Source organism: Lissotriton vulgaris, chromosome 5 (genome assembly GCF_964263255.1).
Source record: "Lissotriton vulgaris chromosome 5, aLisVul1.2, whole genome shotgun sequence".
NCBI classification, from domain to species: Eukaryota; Metazoa; Chordata; class Amphibia; order Caudata; family Salamandridae; genus Lissotriton; species Lissotriton vulgaris.
This window is the reverse complement of record NC_141693.1, coordinates 1,367,383,439-1,367,401,788: the sequence shown is the minus strand read 5'-3', so window position 1 is coordinate 1,367,401,788 and position 18,350 is coordinate 1,367,383,439. Positions and strand designations below refer to the sequence as shown.

General features: G+C 43.7%; 1 protein-coding gene across 2 annotated transcripts in view; it reads left to right on the top strand.

Annotated features, from left to right (window-relative positions):
• The first annotated feature begins 1,693 nt into the window (after positions 1-1,693).
• Positions 1,694-18,350, top strand: part of LOC147712609 (5' exonuclease Apollo-like) — a 101,791-nt gene continuing 85,134 nt past the window's right edge. For both annotated transcript variants that reach the window (XM_086923317.1, XM_086923316.1), the window contains exons 1-2: positions 1,694-1,774; positions 1,939-2,160. In XM_086923317.1, coding sequence (XP_086779443.1) covers positions 1,972-2,160 — 189 coding nt within the window. In that variant the 5' untranslated portion in view covers positions 1,694-1,774; positions 1,939-1,971. The remainder of the gene's footprint in view (positions 1,775-1,938; positions 2,161-18,350) is intronic.

The window sequence follows — 18,350 nt, the reverse complement described above, 5'->3', positions numbered from 1 at the left end:
ATTAAACTGGAGAGGCTGTCTGACGGAGGAGGCCGTCTCGCGGCTGGGGCTGGTCCCGGAGCGCCAGGTACAGGGACTGCTGGGGCGGACCCAGCTCTGGCTTGTAGGTGACCCATAGGGGCGTAGGCTCTGTCGGGTCGGCCGCCCTCTGGGGCCGCGGTGTGGTGCGTGGGGCCGGTCGCCGGCAGCATTCTGGCCAAAGGAGACGGCCTCCCCGAGAGATGTGTGACAATTCAAGCATTTCTAACCAGGGCCTCGAGGTCAACAAATACGATTCAAGGCACGTGCAGAGAAGGAACTGTACATGGCTGCTAAGGGCGGGAGGGGAGAGGAAAGTAGAGTGCGAGCAGACCAGTGGAGCGCCAACACTTCCCCACCGCCACGCAGCGCGAGCCGTGTGAGGCTGCGGCGGCGGGGGAAAGAGCGAGGTGAAGACTGTTCCGGTCCTGGGCAGCGAGGACAGGGATCGCCGTGGTGGAGCGAAAGGCAGAGCCGCAGGAGCACAGGAGAAAGCGGCGAGGCAGCCTCCCTAAAGTACCGCGACTGCAGCGGTGATTGGCGGCCAGTGCTCCTCGGTTCTGGTCCCGGGGGCTGAGGCGGTGATGAGGCAATTAAGGCAAGAGGCCCCAGCGCATAGCAGGCACCGTGCGTGGGGCACCTCAGCAGGTCGGCCAGGTCCTGGGCGACAGCAGCAACTAGTTGGCCAAACCTTTCGGAACATACCCACCCCAGGCCCCCAGAGAACACTCTTCATCGGAGCGGCCTGTCCCGCCACGGACTTTCATGGACCTGTTTACTTTTTCTTTTGTCCTGGCCGCCCTTTTGCTTCTGTCCTCGGCCTCTCTTATCTGGACCCCGACCCGCCATCTTGTCCATTCCCTTGTCCTTTACCCTTTTCCCTCGTTTCCCCCTTGAAGATCCTCAAATGTTTCTTCCCTTTTCTAATTTGCCTTTTCTCCATACCCTTGTATCCCTCCCACTCTCCCTTGGTGCTGTGACTGCGTCCCCCCTCCGACCTCACTTAATGGAACTCTGCTCCCCTGGGTTTTTTTTTTTATCTTGACCTGAGAACATCTATGTGTATATATATGTATATGGAGATAACTCTAATCACTAGTATATGCAGTAGACCTTTGTGCTCTCTACTATTCCTATGTGACTCTTAGAGTATATCCATTTGTATCTCTTCCTTGAGTGACTTTACTATTTGTACATTTGCAATTTTTCTTTCTGTTTGTATCTCTTCCTTGTGTGACTTTACATCTTGTACATTTGCAATTTTTCTTTCTGTTTGTCTCTCTTCCTTGTGTGACTTTACATCTTGTGCATTTGCATTTTTTTCTGTTTGTATCTTTTATGTAACGCATGTAATCCTAAATCCTTATGATTTGCAACTGTTTCTTATGTAAAGCGCTCTGACACCTTCGGGTAAAGTTCGCGCTATTTAAAATCACATTAAAAAAATAAATACGCACTGGAGTAGGCCCCGAATCTGTAGAGCAGGCTCCCACAATGTTTATTAACTCTCAGACACACATGCGTGCGGTTTCCACAGCCAATGAGCTCATCCAAATTATGTTCCTCGCGCTAGCATTGGCTGAGGTTTCTACAATCCTCCAACCCTATATTGCTTTACAAATTACGAGTCCTTCCAGACGACTCGCAGAATATGCTTCGCTATGGGATTGGCTGTCACGCGACCCGGAAGTTTAGAATAGTGCTAAAGTGTGATGATTCAAAAAAGCATGTCGAGCGGAATTTATAAACTGTCCGTGTAAGTAGAGGCATGGCTGTCATCTTTGAGTTTAATAAAAATGTTTACATAAATCAACTAATATATTTATGTAGTTGAGCTTGGAAAGATCAGTATGCACTTGTTTGAAGATATAAAATACGAAGGTTGCATGACTATTCATTATATCCGTATATTTGGTTTAGGCTTTCTAACTCATCAGAATCGCAAGTTTGGAAATGAACGGAGTAGTGATCCCAAATACGCCAATTGCGGTCGACTGTTGGAAATCAAGAGGCAGTAACCACGTCCGCCTGTTTTTCCTCAGCCATATGCACTCGGACCATACTAAGGGTTTAACATCATCTTGGATGCACCCGATTTATTGCTCTGCTGTGACTGGCTTAATTCTTCATCACAAACTACAGGTACATGTATCAAATGCGTATTTTGGGTTTGTAATCCAAAAGACAAATGGAAAACGTATTGCAGTTTATGTTTTGGAATGCATTTTGGCGCGAAACTAGTTACGTTAATTTATTAGGAAAGGGTTTGATCCTACGAGCTGAAACTGTCGAAGCTCTGTGCAATAATTACATAATAAGCACTGGCAAACTCAGTATGTCTCACCATTGTTACCTCTCGGATTTGCCAGCCATTGGCAAAAAGCATACATGCCAACATTTCAGGAGAGCAAAGTGGGAGATTTAAAAAACAAATCGGGAGAATGGGGCCTTGAATCGGGTTACTGGCATGTATGGGCTTTGGAAGTGGCTGCTGCAGGATCGGACATCTGAAACGCAAATGCACATTTTTTCCTTATCTTTAATAAGCATGGAGCGCAATGGCAGGCAAAGAGGGTGATGGAAGTGCTGGGCACTGGCCAATGGCAGGTTGTTGGCAGTGCATGCATCCCCCACTCCCCTATGGCAGCCCGGGCTGATAAGTCCCCCCCCCAGTACTTCGCAGGTTTTTAAAAGACGATTCCCAAGTTAATGACGCTTTGTTGGTTTTTCACCCCTTCGAGAGCCCCTGCATCGCCACTCTTTGTTGGAAGAATTAGCACTTTACACAATACCAAGCCCTGTCAGCTGAAACCAAAGACAAATCGGGTTTTTGCTTGTAGGAATCGGGACGCGGGAAACTAGCCTTCAAATCGGTAGTCTCACGCCTGAATCGGGAGGGTTGACATGTCTGCAAAAAGATACTGTGAGATAACACTTTTAAGCGTTTGTGTATCATGACGCTACCTGGACCCAGGGCATTCGTTAAGCATGCATGATCAATTAATAATCATATTTGAAAAGCGTGAACATATCACCCTTTAAAGTTTCAAGGCGCAGGGTGCCGTCCGAGAAATTAAGGGCCAGATGTAGGGCACTTTTTTGCAGCCACAACCGCAAAAGAGGGTAATAGAATGTTTAAATGCTATTTTGCAAGTCACTAACTCGCAAAATAGCATTTGCGACTCCCGCTATTATTATTATTATTATTGCATTTATTGAGCGCACAGCTACACGGAGGTTTCCCGGCGCTTGCCTTGGGAACCCGTCCTGGCTTTTCCCTGTGAGATAGCCCCTACAGGAAGGGATGTCTCCTCCAACTAGCAAGTCACAATGCCATGTACAATTGTTTTGCTACCACATTTACGGCCGCAAAACACTTGCAGTTTACCACCTTCTTCAAGTAGGTGGTAAACCACTCGCAGATGGAAAGGGGTTCTCTGGCACATTTCATGCAGATATTGGCACACCAACATGGCTCAAGTGTTGGGGGGTGGGCATTTCATCAATTTTTAGTGGCACTGTAAAATATTTGTACAACTTTTCTACTCGAACCTGCTGTGAGCATGCACCAAGTTAGTGTGTAGGATGTTCTCTTTCTAATTTTATCAGTCACAGCTGCACACAAGGATGGCAAGGAAGTGTTTCAAAAGTGCACTTTGTGTGTGGATTTACCAAGCACACCTTAAAAAAACAAAAACATTTGATGAAGCCAATTAGTCTGGCATTGTGTGAAATGTGAGTCTGTTGCGTTGGGCAAGCAGCAAAAGCAAAACAATACCCCACACCCTGTTCACTTACTGCCTCAAAAGTGTCTCATGTAAATGGTTAAAGGGCTACCTAAAAAGGTGCATGTAAATAAGTTAATAAAACAATAAAATGTTCTCTTGTGTAGAGTATTTTACGACGCAATTCAGTCAGTACATATCAGTTAGTATCTCTTAATAAGGAATGAACACTGTATCTTACTCCTCAGCCGAGGGTTACTCCTCGCTGTCATTGAGGAAGCAAGGTGCATTTTGGATTCAGGAAGATCAGTGGTAGTGATCCTCCTTGATCTGAGTGCAGCCTTTGACACGGTGAATCACTGTGTCCTTATACAACGCCTGGCTGGGGTGGGAGTAGGGGGGGGGGGGCTGCCTTGGCATGGTTGACATCGTACCTGAATAATCGCACCTTCCAAGTTTGGGATGGTAACTCGCGATCTGCTTTAGTCCCCCTCCAGTGTGGTGTGCCGCAGGGCTCGTCTTTAAGCCCCACATTGTTTAATGTGTATATGGCCCCCCTGGAGGATGTGGTGATCCTGTTTGGGATCAAGATTGTGAGTTACGCTGACAACACTCAATTGGTTGACTCACTATCCCAACTTGATCAGTTCCCTGACAGTTTGCATTCATGCCTGTTGAAAATACATACTTGGATGGGTGACTCATCACTCAAACTGAACGGGTCGAAAACCGAGATTATGCTGTTAGGCAATAAGCTGTCCACTATACCGACTTCCATCTGGCCCGACTGTCTGGGTGAGCCCCCCAGCCCTAAAAAAGAAATTAAGAGCCTGGGGGTCTGGTTGGAGCAGGACCTATCTTTTAAAACCCAAGCAAAAAACACAGCGGGCACCTGCTTTGGCCCTCTGCGGTCCGCCCGGAAAGTCCTTCCTCTCCTTCCACAGCACTCTAGGAAGTTGCTGGTTCAAGAACTTGTCTTTTCCAGACTAGATTATAGTAACGCAATGGGGGCCCCTGAAGCCACCATCAATAAACTACAAGTCTCGCAGAATGCCGCAGCCAGGCTTCTGATGGGCACTTCTTCTAGGAAGTCAGCCAAACCAGCACTGAAAGCGCTCCATTGGCTCCCCGTTCGTGAGAGGATCAAGTTTAAGTCCATGAGTATTGTCCATAAACTTCTACAAGGCCAGGGTCCTTCTATTATGAAGAGTTTAGTTATACCTTACAAAGCCAACAGGCCTTTGCGCCCCGATAATGAGCACCTGGCGGTAGTCCCTAGATTCAGGAAGGCACGCACGGGCGGTCGCCGCTTTTCTGTAAAGGCGGCCCCGCTTTGGAACTCGCTTCCATTAAAACTACGTGTGGAACCTTGCCATCTGCGCTTCCGGAAGCTACTGAAGACCTTTATTTTCCCCAAATGATCTCTTGTTTTTTCCCCCTTGTGTGAGCCTGATTCAAGTGCAGCGCTGGGATGCCTCCGGGTAACCATGCGCTCTATAAATCTGCTTACATTACATTACAAATAACCGCAAGCCTAAGTTTAACACTTGAGAATATAGAGAAAGGATCCAACAACGTAGCTGTAGAAAAGTGAACTATCATTCTAATCTGGTACAAACAGTGGAAATTCTGTTATACCAGCAAAGGATGCAAAGAGAAGGCTGCTGTCGTTTTACCACAATAGAACCAAGCCTGCCACTCATTCTACCTTCACAGAGGGCAGGTAACGCCAGCTATGCATGTGACTATCGGAAAGGGATAATAGTGTCAATCTGTCACCAGAAGTGACTAACTTTAAACTGTAAATTACTGCAATTCTGTTGCCAAAGACGAGGAAAGCACACATCGGCATGCTATGACCATTCCATCAGAACACAACAAAGGGACTTCGGGCAACATTGCCTTTACAATTCCACCGAGAGAGAGATAGCGAAAATGAACAATACTGTGTCAACACGAGCGCGAGTAAGGAATAAAAAAATACATCTGGAAACTGAACCTCGGAGAAGGCAAGAAATACAACTACTCATTTCAGTAACCATGTGTAGTGGCTGAGCTGACTAATGCATCCACTACACAAACCTGGGTTTCACCTCTTGGCCACAGGCTCAAATCCCTGCGGGTCAACCCCGCCTTTCATCCTCCCTAGGTCAATACAATGAGTGCCACCGAGTTGGGTAACAATAGGCACCTGTTAATCTGACGAAATGCCCCAAAGGAGTGAACGTGCACTTTACAAATACACTTGTATTGATTGTTACCACTACTGGAGACTGGCACGTGACAACTACTCGAATGGAAAAGAGCACAAAAGCGACAAGTGGACAACTTAGTCACTGCAACCAACACTAATCAAACAGACTTGGAGTTGTGGACAAGCAATAGCAACAACCACCTAATTCCACACTGAAATGATGTAATAATCTTCATGGAGTCAAGGTGTAGTTCCAAGTTGGTATTTATTGTAGTTGAAGTTACAGATGGTACAGGTGAACCAAGATGGTAGTTAAATGGTCAAGTAAGTAGGTAAGTTAGCTATTAAGTTAGCCCCACCAGGAGCTGTCCTCCTGGACACTCAGCCTTCCATCACCAAGTGAAGGCCCATCTCATAGCCAGCATTCTATGACATACATAGCATTCTAAATACAGACAAGCTGGAAAGCATGAGAAGACAGATGACAGATAAGGAGATTAAGAAACACTTTACAACAATTCCCCTTTCCTTACATTAGAGAAGAGAAACAAAGAAGGAATAAAAAAAGAATGAAGCATAAGAAATGTAAATAACGGTATACAAACAACAGGAAGAAATGGGATTGTAGAAAAATAGAACTAATAAGAATCGAGAACCGATATGTCTAGAAATAGAATCATATAGAAAAAGATAATGAATTAAAACACAAGACACACACATCCCCTTTCCTTACACAAGAGAAGAGAAAAAAAACATTAATAAGAAGATGAACATTGAACACAAAGTCCACGGGATCATTAACCACACCAATTGGCCAGATTGGCGTAATTGTGAAACCAAGTAGTGAAAGATAGAACAAGAATGAATAAATATAAGAAGGAATTCAAGTAAAGGTGAAAGAATAACACCTAACAAGAACATATCAGCAAGAAAAATTAATTAAAGCAATGTAAGAAAAACATAAAACTTAAATATCACGAATATAATAAAACAAAATTCCATGTGACGTACGTCTACGCACAGGAAACAATCAGTAAAGCTATTTTGCGCAAAAAGAAGACAAAAAATTAATAGAGCTCGAGCAAAACTATCATAAACAGTACTGAATTGAAGGAATGACATCAGAAAAACGCATTTCAAACCGGTAACAGTAGACAAAAATATTGCCCATTCATAAAACATGCATCCATTGAATAATAACGTAAATATCCTTTTTAAAACCGGTAACTGTAGACTGTCGACTCATAAAACATGCACCCATTGAATAATAACGTAAATATCATTTTTTAAAACCGGTAACTGTAGACTGTCGACTCATAAAACATGCATCCATTGAATAATAACGTAAATATCATTTTTAAAACCGGTAACTGTAGACTGTCGACTCATAAAACATGCATGCATTGAATGATAACGTAAATATCATCTTTAAAACTTGTAGCTGTAGACAAATAGTGTCCACTCATCAAAAATGCATAAATGTAACAATGACAGAACATATCATTATAAGCTGATAGGTGTAAACCAATAGTGAACACTCATAAAACACACATAAATAGCTGAATTCATCATGAAATTCAATAAACATCACTATGTTAAACCGTGAAAAATTCATATAATTAATTTATAATTATACCTGTTGTAACCTATCATTACAATGCAAAATTTCATCTTAAAAAGCATCACAACAAGAAGAAATATGTGGAAGAAAACTCACTATCAAAATGTGATGATTAATAATTAAAACAATAAATTAAAATAAATAAAGTTGTCACAATTGTCAAAGCACTAAGAAGATGCAAGCTGTGCGAATCAGCGCAGAGGATTCGCAGTTGAATCAAGATATTAATAAATAATTGGTGCTGAAAGAACCTGATCACTGTAGACTGAAAAACGGAAAACATGCTTGGCATTGTAGTTCAAGTAGAATTGAAGCAGTACCTGCGCTGAAATAAATGACAAAATGCACTCCATGCACTTTCCCATGTGAAGAAATAGTAATTCCGAATACCATGAGAGACATGCAGATAGAATGGTACCACCACAGAATTTAAGCAGGCCAAAACAGAGGAACTGAACTTGAAGGAAACACGTCTGGAAGAGGTGCAGGTTATGACATGCTGAATAAAAAAACACTTCAAAGTATTATGAAGATGGCAGCACGTTTCCTCACGTCGTGCCGGGTGGTTAAAGGCACAGTAATGTACTCCATAGCTAAAGCGCAGTGACATTGACGCTAAAGGCACGTCATTACAAGAGGACAAGAGAGAACATTGAAGTCTTGTGAGGCTGCACGCGAGAGCGCTGGTGCCACATTTAAATGGACTGAAGGAGGTTGAACTGCCGAGTTGAACAGGCAAGGTAAAAATAAATCTTTTCATTTACTAACTGAACCAAAAATAATCGTAATGCAAATGCTTGAAATGTAAAATCATTTTCCATGTAGCGCTGGATAAAGGAAAAACATATCACGAACGAAGTGAAAAGCTCTTCAAATGCCTTCACCTCGCCCAGCTGCCCCATAAATCTGTAATCACCAGACAAGCAAGGTCGGAAAGGGCACAGCCACAAGAGATGGTGACAGATGAAACCATAACTCGGGCGGATGCAGAAAAGAAACCTTTTTTTTTTTTTGGAAAATTAAGACGGTGTCAGGCAGTTAACACTTTAAGTTGCAGGAATTCATGGACATAAAACACAGTGAAGGCTTATGAATTAGCACAGTGCATGGTCCAAACAAGTCAAGGACTTTTGAATCAGGCAGGCAGTCTCTTTTGAATCAGGCAGGCAGTCTCTTTTGAATCAGTCTCATTTGAATCAGTCTCTTTTGAATCAAGAGAAATAATTTTAAAACAGGAGCAGAGGCTTTAACATCAGGTGCAGCAGTAAATAATTAAAAAACTTCGAAATAAGTAGAGAACTCACCAAGCTTAAGTTGATGTTGGCAAGCCCAGGTGAGGCTGACCGTTGACAGTTGGTCACTGGTGGGGCACGGGCAGCCAACAATGTATAGTTGCAGGTAAGTGCTTGGGTTCTTAGTTGCAGAGTTAGAGTTCTTAGATGTAGTTGAAGACTTTGAATGTAGAAATCCTTTAAAATAGCATCCACGTAGGGTTTGAAGTCCGGATCGTCGCCAATGAAAAATGTTGTGAATAAAAGAGGATAAAATGTAGAGGTAGCCAGGTAATTAATCCAAGTCAGGTGTTTATTAGTTGGTTTCAATATGATAAGTATTCGGTCCCACCAGGAGCTTGATGGATGTTGCTCAGCCCTCACTCACCAACTGACATTCTCCACACACACCAGGCACACACACATTCTATTCACTCTGACATCACGCACACCAACATTCCACGCAGACATCTCACTCATTCTGGCTGAGCAACCTAAAAGGAGATAAATCTAGTTACAACATATCTCCTTTTCTTAACAGGAAAAAACAGAAATGCTTGCAACATAAAGCAATTAAATAAATCAATTAAAATCTTGAAAGATACACATGCAATAAAGCGGACAGTTCATATAAGAAAAGAAAAGGAAAGAAGAATAAGTAAAGCAAAGAAACAACTTAAAAAGTAAAAGGATAAACCATAGAACAGGCACATCTCCCCTTCCCTTGGAGAGAAAAGAAAAGAAAAAGAACACAGTACGTTGCACTAAGGCGCAAATGTATTGGGTAGAAACCCACCACATAGAAGCATAAAAATAGCATCAATAAAAGTAACGTAAATATTTAGGGTAAAAACATGACCCAAGAATAAATGTATAGGGTAAACACTTGACCCTAGAATAAGTGCACAACCTTTCGTATAGCAATAAATGTATAGGGTAAACACTAGACCCTAGAATAAGTGCACAACCTTTCGTATAGCAACAAATGTATAGGGTAAACACTTGACCCTAGAATAAGTGCACAACCTTTCGTATAGCAACCACAATAAGTGCACCATGAATATTAATAATTATTTGCGCGCTTCTCTGTCTTACTACTTGCGCGCTTAATAATTATAGCATAATAGCATCAATAAATGCCGCATAAATGTATAATACTCCAGCTCATAAAATCATAAATGTATAGGGTAGAAACACACAACCCCATGAAAGCATAAACATATTGGTACAAGACCCATTACACTTTAAGAGTAGAAAGTTGAGCACAACAAAACTGCTAGTGTAGCATATCAACAGTGAAAAGGTGTGCGCACCACCCACACTAAAGAATTGAAGAAATGTAAAGAGACCAGCTCCTACGCAAACTACACCACAGAAAAGAAAAATGCTAGTCCTACACAAGTGTCTAGGTCAGAAAATGTAGCACATATCATATAAGCCGAAACACCCACTTACAGGATGAGAAAAGATTATAGCAAACACTGTTCAACATGACAACCATTGAAACACAATAAACTAAAACAAATAAAGTTGTCACCGTAGATCCATTTTCATCAATACTTCTTCGCAATTCTCATAAATTAGTCCCAAAGGCTTTCCTTTCCTTCAGTGCAACATGAATGTTCGTTAAAATGTGCTACTTTACTGCTCCCAACACGAAGAACAATTTTAAACAGTACCTGAAGTTACTTGCTCTGATCCGAGATCTAAAAACACTGATGCAAGTAAAGGCCATACTGGAGGAAACGTATAAATTGGTGAACATCGCGTCACAGCAAAGAAGATTGCAAATATGTAGAATACCACCAAAATGACAACGGAATCTTCATTCTGCGGATTTACTTCACCATCCTCACTGCAGGCATTACCGCATTTCCAACTGCTCCCATAAACATCGGAAAGTTCAGATATCCATGATGAAGGCACGTATTTTACGCTGCACAGGATGGCTTCCTGCACACCTGTGCATCAAAACGTCCATCAGCAGCACCAGAGAATCGAATGACAAAGGAACGTCATGAAGAGCTCCACTGACTAGGAACGTCATGAAGAGCTGGGCAGCATCACAAGTTGAGCGCGAGCAAAGACTTTTGAATTTGTAAATAAACAGTTGAATAGGACGGCAATCTCTAAGACCGAACAGGCATCAATAAAAAAAAAAAAACAAAGTCAAAATATGCTCTTCGTGACTTGTGACTCATGTCCATCACGCATGTAAATTTCCTTTCCACTCGCCAGTTCATTACTTTCACGCTGCTCGAGTGCTATTTAAACTTCCAAATACAGTTCATCTTTAAAACTCTTGAGAGATGCCACCTTTAATAACAGATAATGTCTTTTAGCACGGTGCCTTGTTCTCCTAAAACCTTGTCTCAGCAGCTTAATCACAACTAGCAATTACAACCTTGAACAGCAGTGAAAAGCGCTTGCTGAAATAACGCCACAACAGCTTTTCAAACACTGTTGCACGTAGCATCGATATGTCATTCCATGCAGGTGGCAAGTACTTGGATAAACAACAGTCAATGATATTGCTGGTAATGAATTTTAGAGACTCTGTAGTACAGGGTGAAGCTGGAGAACATCGTAGCGCTAACAAAGTACATAGGCAGCAACTGAAAAATATGTCAGCACTGTAGTTTTCCTTTACTTTTAAGAACATGGTTTCACAATTACAAGAAATGTGAAGCGCCCTGGGTAGGCTGTCCAGGTGGTGGAGGACACTGGTGGGACTCTTAAGGGCGTTCTTTTCCTTGTTTTTCTTTTAACTTTAAAAATTGCTTAGTTTCTAGTTACTTGTATCAATGAAGTTCAATAAGGTTCATAGAATTATGTAGGTTCTCTCACCTTCGGTTTTCTTGAGGTCAAAACACGCAAGGTTTCCTTCAAAGCGTCGCCAAAATGTTGTGTAAGGAAAGGGGATGTGTGTGTCTTGTGTCTTGTGTTTTAATTCATTATCTTTTTCTATATCATTCTATTTCTAGACATATCGGTTCTCGATTCTTATTAGTTCTATTTTTCTACAATCCCATCCTCGTCGCCAATGAAATGATGTAATAATCTTCATGGAGTCAAGGTGTAGTTCCAAGTTGGTATTTATTGTAGTTGAAGTTATAGATGGTACAGGTGAACCAAGATGGTAGTTAAATGGTCAAGTAAGTAGGTAAGTTAGCTATTAAGTTAGCCCCACCAGGAGCTGTCCTCCTGGACACTCAGCCTTCCATCACCAAGTGAAGGCCCATCTCATAGCCAGCATTCTATGACATACATAGCATTCTAAATACAGACAAGCTGGAAAGCATGAGAAGCCAGATGACAGATAAGGAGATTAAGAAACACTTTACAACATACACCAAGTATGAAAATAATAATTTCCATTTCGTCTCCTGCCATCAGCAATCAACCACTCTCAAAACAAAATAATGCAGATGTTTTCCCCCAGCAAACAGTCAACTCAGTGCCTAGCAGAAAAAATTTGTAGGCTTTTGTAAGAGCTGCACGATCCTAGGCTCTATATTACAGTACGTCATTGTTGAATAATTTTATCTAGCCCAATTAGGGGCTACCCAGTTGTGTTTACTGCTTCATAAAATAAGCCTGCGCATTTTACAAGCAGGAGCCTTACTGTGCCTAGGGCAAGAGAGGAAATGGGGTTACCTAATACAAGGCGGGCTACCCACAGCAAGGAAGCTTTTTAAAGAGGGCAAGATAGCCGAATACAGAGAAGCATGTACAAGAGGCAGACACTTTCGAGGATGGTTATTTTCCTTGTGTCAGTGGTAAGTAAGCCTCACCACTGAAATATACTTCCGATAATTGTAAATAAATTGCTGCTCATAAATTTGAAATAGAGTAATTGGTTTTACGAGTGAAAAAATCTGTACAAGAAATATTGGATAGGTATACATTGATAGCATCTATAAATAATAGTTAATTCGGGTATATTAAAAACTGTTTTTGTATCTATTCTAACTTATGTAACAATGGCTTCGTCAAGCTTTGCTTCACATTCACAGTGCGTTTTCTAATTAATTTTTCTAACTACGGGGAGGGCGTTTTCTGTCTAGTTCCGCTTTTAATTCAAAAATGTCCGATGCATGAGTTGACAGTTCCACCAACTGATTCAAATAATACGTAGAAACGGTGAAATTTGAGGATTGGTTGGTACACGTTAAGCAAATCAAATTACAGATTAATTATTTTCAGCCAATGTGTATAGGGTGGGTGGAGGAGGGGGCGGAAATGGAAGCCTGCGAGGCAGTTTTCGCATTTGATTTGTAGTCTTATGTGGCTTTAGAACTGCAATAGATTCCCTTGAAAGTGGGATCACTTTGTGCTCGTTGGTATGTAACGTTTTTAAGTTCTCTCTTAATTGTTTATCTTGGACATGCCTGGCTAACTAACACAAAGGTAGCCTGTGTAATAATAGTGCGTGACAGCCCCCAACTCTATGCACCAGATAAGAGCTCATAGATGACAACTTCCCACCCCAAGGAAAAGAAGTCTTTGCACACAGACGTTAAAGTAAGTGTGCTGCCATACCATTACAAAAAAGAGGCATGCAATTTGCAACCCCATTAGGAATTGCAAACAGTGTCTGAGACAATGTTCTACATCTCAATGTGCGAGTCGCAAATGCGATGCAGTTTGCGAGTCGCAAATTGGTGGGTCGTACATCTTGCCCCGAGTGAGCTATTTGCCCAGCTATTGATGATCTGAGCTGCCATGGGGGGGGATCGAAGTGTGAGCCCTGTGCTCCGGAGTCCACCGATTTGGCCGCTGCGACCCAACTCACCTCTTATGGGCACACCTACTGATAAAAGTGAGTGCCATTTTTAGGTCTCCGCCTGCAAAAGACTGCGCACATGCGCAGTCTCGCTGGCAAGACTTAATGTGATAGAGAGAACATCACTAGCGAGGTTAAGCCCTGCCCCTCGTCTCCATTGGTTGGCTTCCTAAACCGTGGACAGCCATTGGAGAAGAGGTCCTAGTGACGTTCTTCTTTCTATCTAAGCCCCATCCTTTTCAGACTTGGGGTCGTGTTTTTGACTGTTGTTTACATTCTTTGATGTTTTTAGGTCTCCGCCTAAAATCTGGCGAGCTGGCGAAGACCTAAAAACATCAAAGAATGTAAACAACAGTCAAAAACACGCCCCCAGTCTGAAAAGGACGGGGCTTACAGATAAAAGGCTGTGTGCAAACATCACGTGCAAAGTCGGGAACTCGCCTGTTGCAGCAAGTTAAATGCATAATGGTAACAGACGCCTGCCTATTGTAATGAACAGTATTATTTTAACTGCTCTTTACCATGGGGGCAATATTTTGATAAGGTGCCGATCACCTCTCAAGGCGCTCGCTCTTGCAGTGGGCGTTAATAGTGGCAGCCATGTTGCAATGGGATCCGTGATTACCTAGCCATTCGGTGTGAGGCACTTTGTTTTTTCCAGCATGAAAACTAATATATAAAAGCACTGCTGCTTCTACGATGTTAAATGCATGCCGGAGTTAAACGCCACAATACCAGTTCTGCAGCAAAACCAAGACTTGTGTCATCCACTTCCGGTTTAGAAGCCGGCCTGGGCCCCTTCTTCTTCCCTTTACTCTTAGCGCGACAGCGAGATCAAGCACGTTCTCGCGAGGTTTCTCCCTCTTCCTAGGCCTTCGCTGAATGAGGTGGGTGCCAGCGACTAGTGCCCCACAAGCGATGGATTGTGCTGCTGCCTCCCGTGATAGGGAGCCGCCATTGGGGAATGGTGTCCGTGCTGCCTTATTACTGGGAGGGGCAAGCGGTGTGCGCGCACGACTGGTGAGGAGATCCTATTGTATGCTTGTCAGTCAGGTATGGCGGGTCGGGTGCTGGGTCTTTGCAGGGTGCACTGCCGAGCTTGTCTGTCTATTTGCATGGTTTTGCTTGTGGTGGCATTTTTTGTGGCTATGTATGTTTCAACTTTCTTGCTCGGTTTGTCTATCCGGTTCAGGGCTTTGCCCTAGCCCGGTGGTGTTCTTACTTTCACGGCTTGATTGCATTTTTCCGCCATCTCATTGGTTTCGGGATGGTGGTGCACGCGCCTTTGTGTTTTGTGGCTTGTTCTGCTGGGAGTGTTTCCATTTCTTTGGAGTCGGATTGTGCGCCGTTGTCTGTTAGCGGCGTGTCGGGGAGCCCTTGCCTCCCTGTGGGATCCTTTGGGGGCTTTGTTGCTTTTGGTGCTTTATGTGGGGCAGGTCTCTGGCCGTCTTTGGTGCATGTCGTTCGCTGCAGCTGCGGGGGTTTCCTGGCTTTCTCCATGGGCGGGTCCCGGGGTGTCTGGTGCGGTCTCCTTTCGGGGACCTGTTGGGCGGTCTCTGGTTGCCGAGGGCTGTGCCGTGGCCTTCGTAATTTTCTTGCTGGCGGTGTACCGTTCCAGTGCCGTCCTCTCTGTTTGTGAATCCGGTCCTGGCCACCAGGGTGAGGAGCGTGGTTTTTCGGGCTCTGCATTGGCCGCAGTATTGGGGTTCCCCACTGTCGAACGGCAGTGACCCTGTGACCTAGAAATTGGTAACTACACAGCTCCTGCGAGTCTCTTTTTGGTGCCCAGCAATTTGTCGCTGTCACCCATACTCGCAACTTCTATTTCCACAATAGTCACTTTGGTGGAGGCCTGTCTGTTGACAGACACATCCATTTGGAGAAATCAGTTATCAGGGGTCTGGCACGTGAGGCTCCCGGAGCTAGCGCGAAATCCTGTACTATTTTACGTGTTTTTTAAACAATCACTGTTTTGTAATTTGTAGCCCTAGTGAGCATTCTTTTGTGCATTCTGCCTACCTGATTCTTCTTGTTGTCCGCCGCGTCCATTGTGGGCGTTTGTTTGCGGAGGGTGAGGAGCCCAGCACTTCCAGACACTGCAGGAAGCAGGTTAGCGCTCTAGTCTCGCTGTCCTGCCCCTTACTTAATGAGGGAAGGACAGCGGGCGCGCCGCTGGTGCGCCGAAGTCGCGCCAAAGGCAAGCCCGTCTGCGCCCGTCCGCATCCGGGCACGGCCAGGGGCCAGAATCCCTGCTCAAAAAACCAAACCGTGGGACCTAATAGTAGTCAGTATATGAAAGTACAGCTGATACGCTGGTGCCCTATCATTAAAGAAGCTTGCAGGCATAGTATGCATGCAGAAATGATGCCTGATCAGTGTAAGGTATGCCTTTATGACCTTGCTAACAACTTAGAAACTTTTACCGCTGCACAGGCGTTGCCTTTTCTTGCCCTGGGATACCGCTTGGGATATTGCCTTGGACCCAGCCCGCCCGCCTCCCGCCGTGTGACCCCTTCAGCCATCTCGGGAGTCCGGCAGCTGAGTGGAGTGTGGGCGTGGCACAGGCATAGGACCACAACTCCCAGCAGGCTTGGCGGCACATACCGCGACATTTCCGCGCCAGGAGGCGCATAAATCCACCATCACCCCCGTCTCGCAAAGGGCGGGCCCTCTGAGGCCCTCAGAGGACGAGGAGGACGGGTCCGGTATACCCCTCTAACATCTTCGCTCTGCTGTTCTACAGGTAAAACTTTTCATTCAACTTGCATGTGAATAAAACGGACTTTGTTACCCGGTACACTATACTCTTGAAGGATAATAACTTCCCTGATACTGGGCCGCACCGTATCACACTTACCAGGAGACACCTGGTCCTCTTTCTCAGTGCATGGTATTGCAGGACAGTCACGACTAGACCGCAATGTCTACCAGGGGAAGTAGAAGCAAGACTGCTGCAGCAGCAAGCACTATATCTATCATTGGCCCTATTGATAGCTTCATTACGAGAACACACAATGCTATTGATCTAAGCATCTCACTTCTTGAAAGAAGAGTCTCACAAGACTTAGAAGCCGCCAAGCGTAGAGCCTCATACGAACTATTAACAACCAAACGCTCCTCCCTTGGCCAAATCTTGTTGGCAAAAACTCCAGCCAAACATAACGACTCACAAGCGGGCTGTCTGCAAGAAATACGTCCCAAACTCCACACTATTCCTAATGAAATTAACCTATCAGCAACAGATCCACTGATTGATTGTGATTCTGATACGAGTAACGATCTAGAAAAGACACCGGATTTAAATATAAATCATACTCCGGACAATACAGAAGAGAATAGTGCTATATTAGTAAGACCCAGCCAAGAGGGTGCAATCCGTAAACAGACGCAACAACCAATAATAATCATTCCTCCTGTTGAAAAACTGCATAAAAAAACCAAAGCTCCATCTAGAAAAACCACAACTAAACATCCCACCGTTAGTGGGATAACAACACATGCAGGGGTATCAACTGAAGACACTCAGGGGAAGGATCAGGAGCGTATAAACAATCTCGACGCACCTATAAATCAGATACAAGATGACCAACTCATAGAAAGAGTTGTTAACCTCTTGGCGATATTTATGTCACCAATCGAATCTAGATTGACCCGAATTGAAAAGAAACTTGAGGAAATCATCGCTGTCAATAAAAAGACTCCTAGAGATATTGTATCTACTAACACAGCAGCAATAACAAATATTAGTAAATCTACTACTATTAAGCAGAGAGAAAAAGCTACATCATCTGCAGACAGAGCGACAAAATCACAACCAAATCCTGTTCTTTCTCTAAGCAGAGATAAATCTACAAACAACTCTACCACAGGAAGCGGCCCAATTTCGAGTATAACTACTACCGCTCAGCCCGTGACTGAAACTCCAGGAAAGACGACAGCACCATCTCATGATAAAAAAAAGACACACAATCATTTGATTTCTACTTCAATAAACTTTCAAAAACCTCGGCCAACACATGATCCACCATACAATTCAAGGCAGATCCCTCCAAGAATCAATCTTCCTCCTGAATGTGGTGCCTACGTATTGGTCTTGGTTAACGTTCCTAGACTTAGACACGATCAGGAGGAAACTTTTTCGTCCTTGAAAAATAAGATTTTGCATTGGTTGATAGCAAACTGTAACTTCCCGATAGAATGCACAGGAGAAATAAACAATGTACAGAGAGTAGGATGGATAGGCCCCTTGAAGAAAAAATTTGAAGGTGACTGTGTATCCATAAGCTTCAAGAATCCGCAATGGGCCGAGAAGACCTTGGCTAGAGCCCCTCCACCCTCGGTTTGGGAATTTAATATCACTTTACTTCCGTTGGGGTACTTTTATAGACATTTGATTACTAATATACCATCAATGGGATCCAACTTAGCTACTCCTTTTCCTGATCACCATCAAATGTTTGAAAACAATTCCCCGTTTTTACATCAATATCCTAAATTTACATATCCAAATGTTCATACACAAAGATACCAACCGCAGGTACGTTCTCACTTCACACCTCATCCCTATCTGTCCACAATGCCTCATAAAGAGTATGGTGACCCTCGTTGGCAACAAGTTGCTGCCGCACCTGGTAACCTTTATAGCATCCCGACTCAAAATAGATTTGCTGCACTATCTACCCTTGATTTCAATGATTGACAAAAAAATATCCATTTTGAAAGGGTACTGACCTAC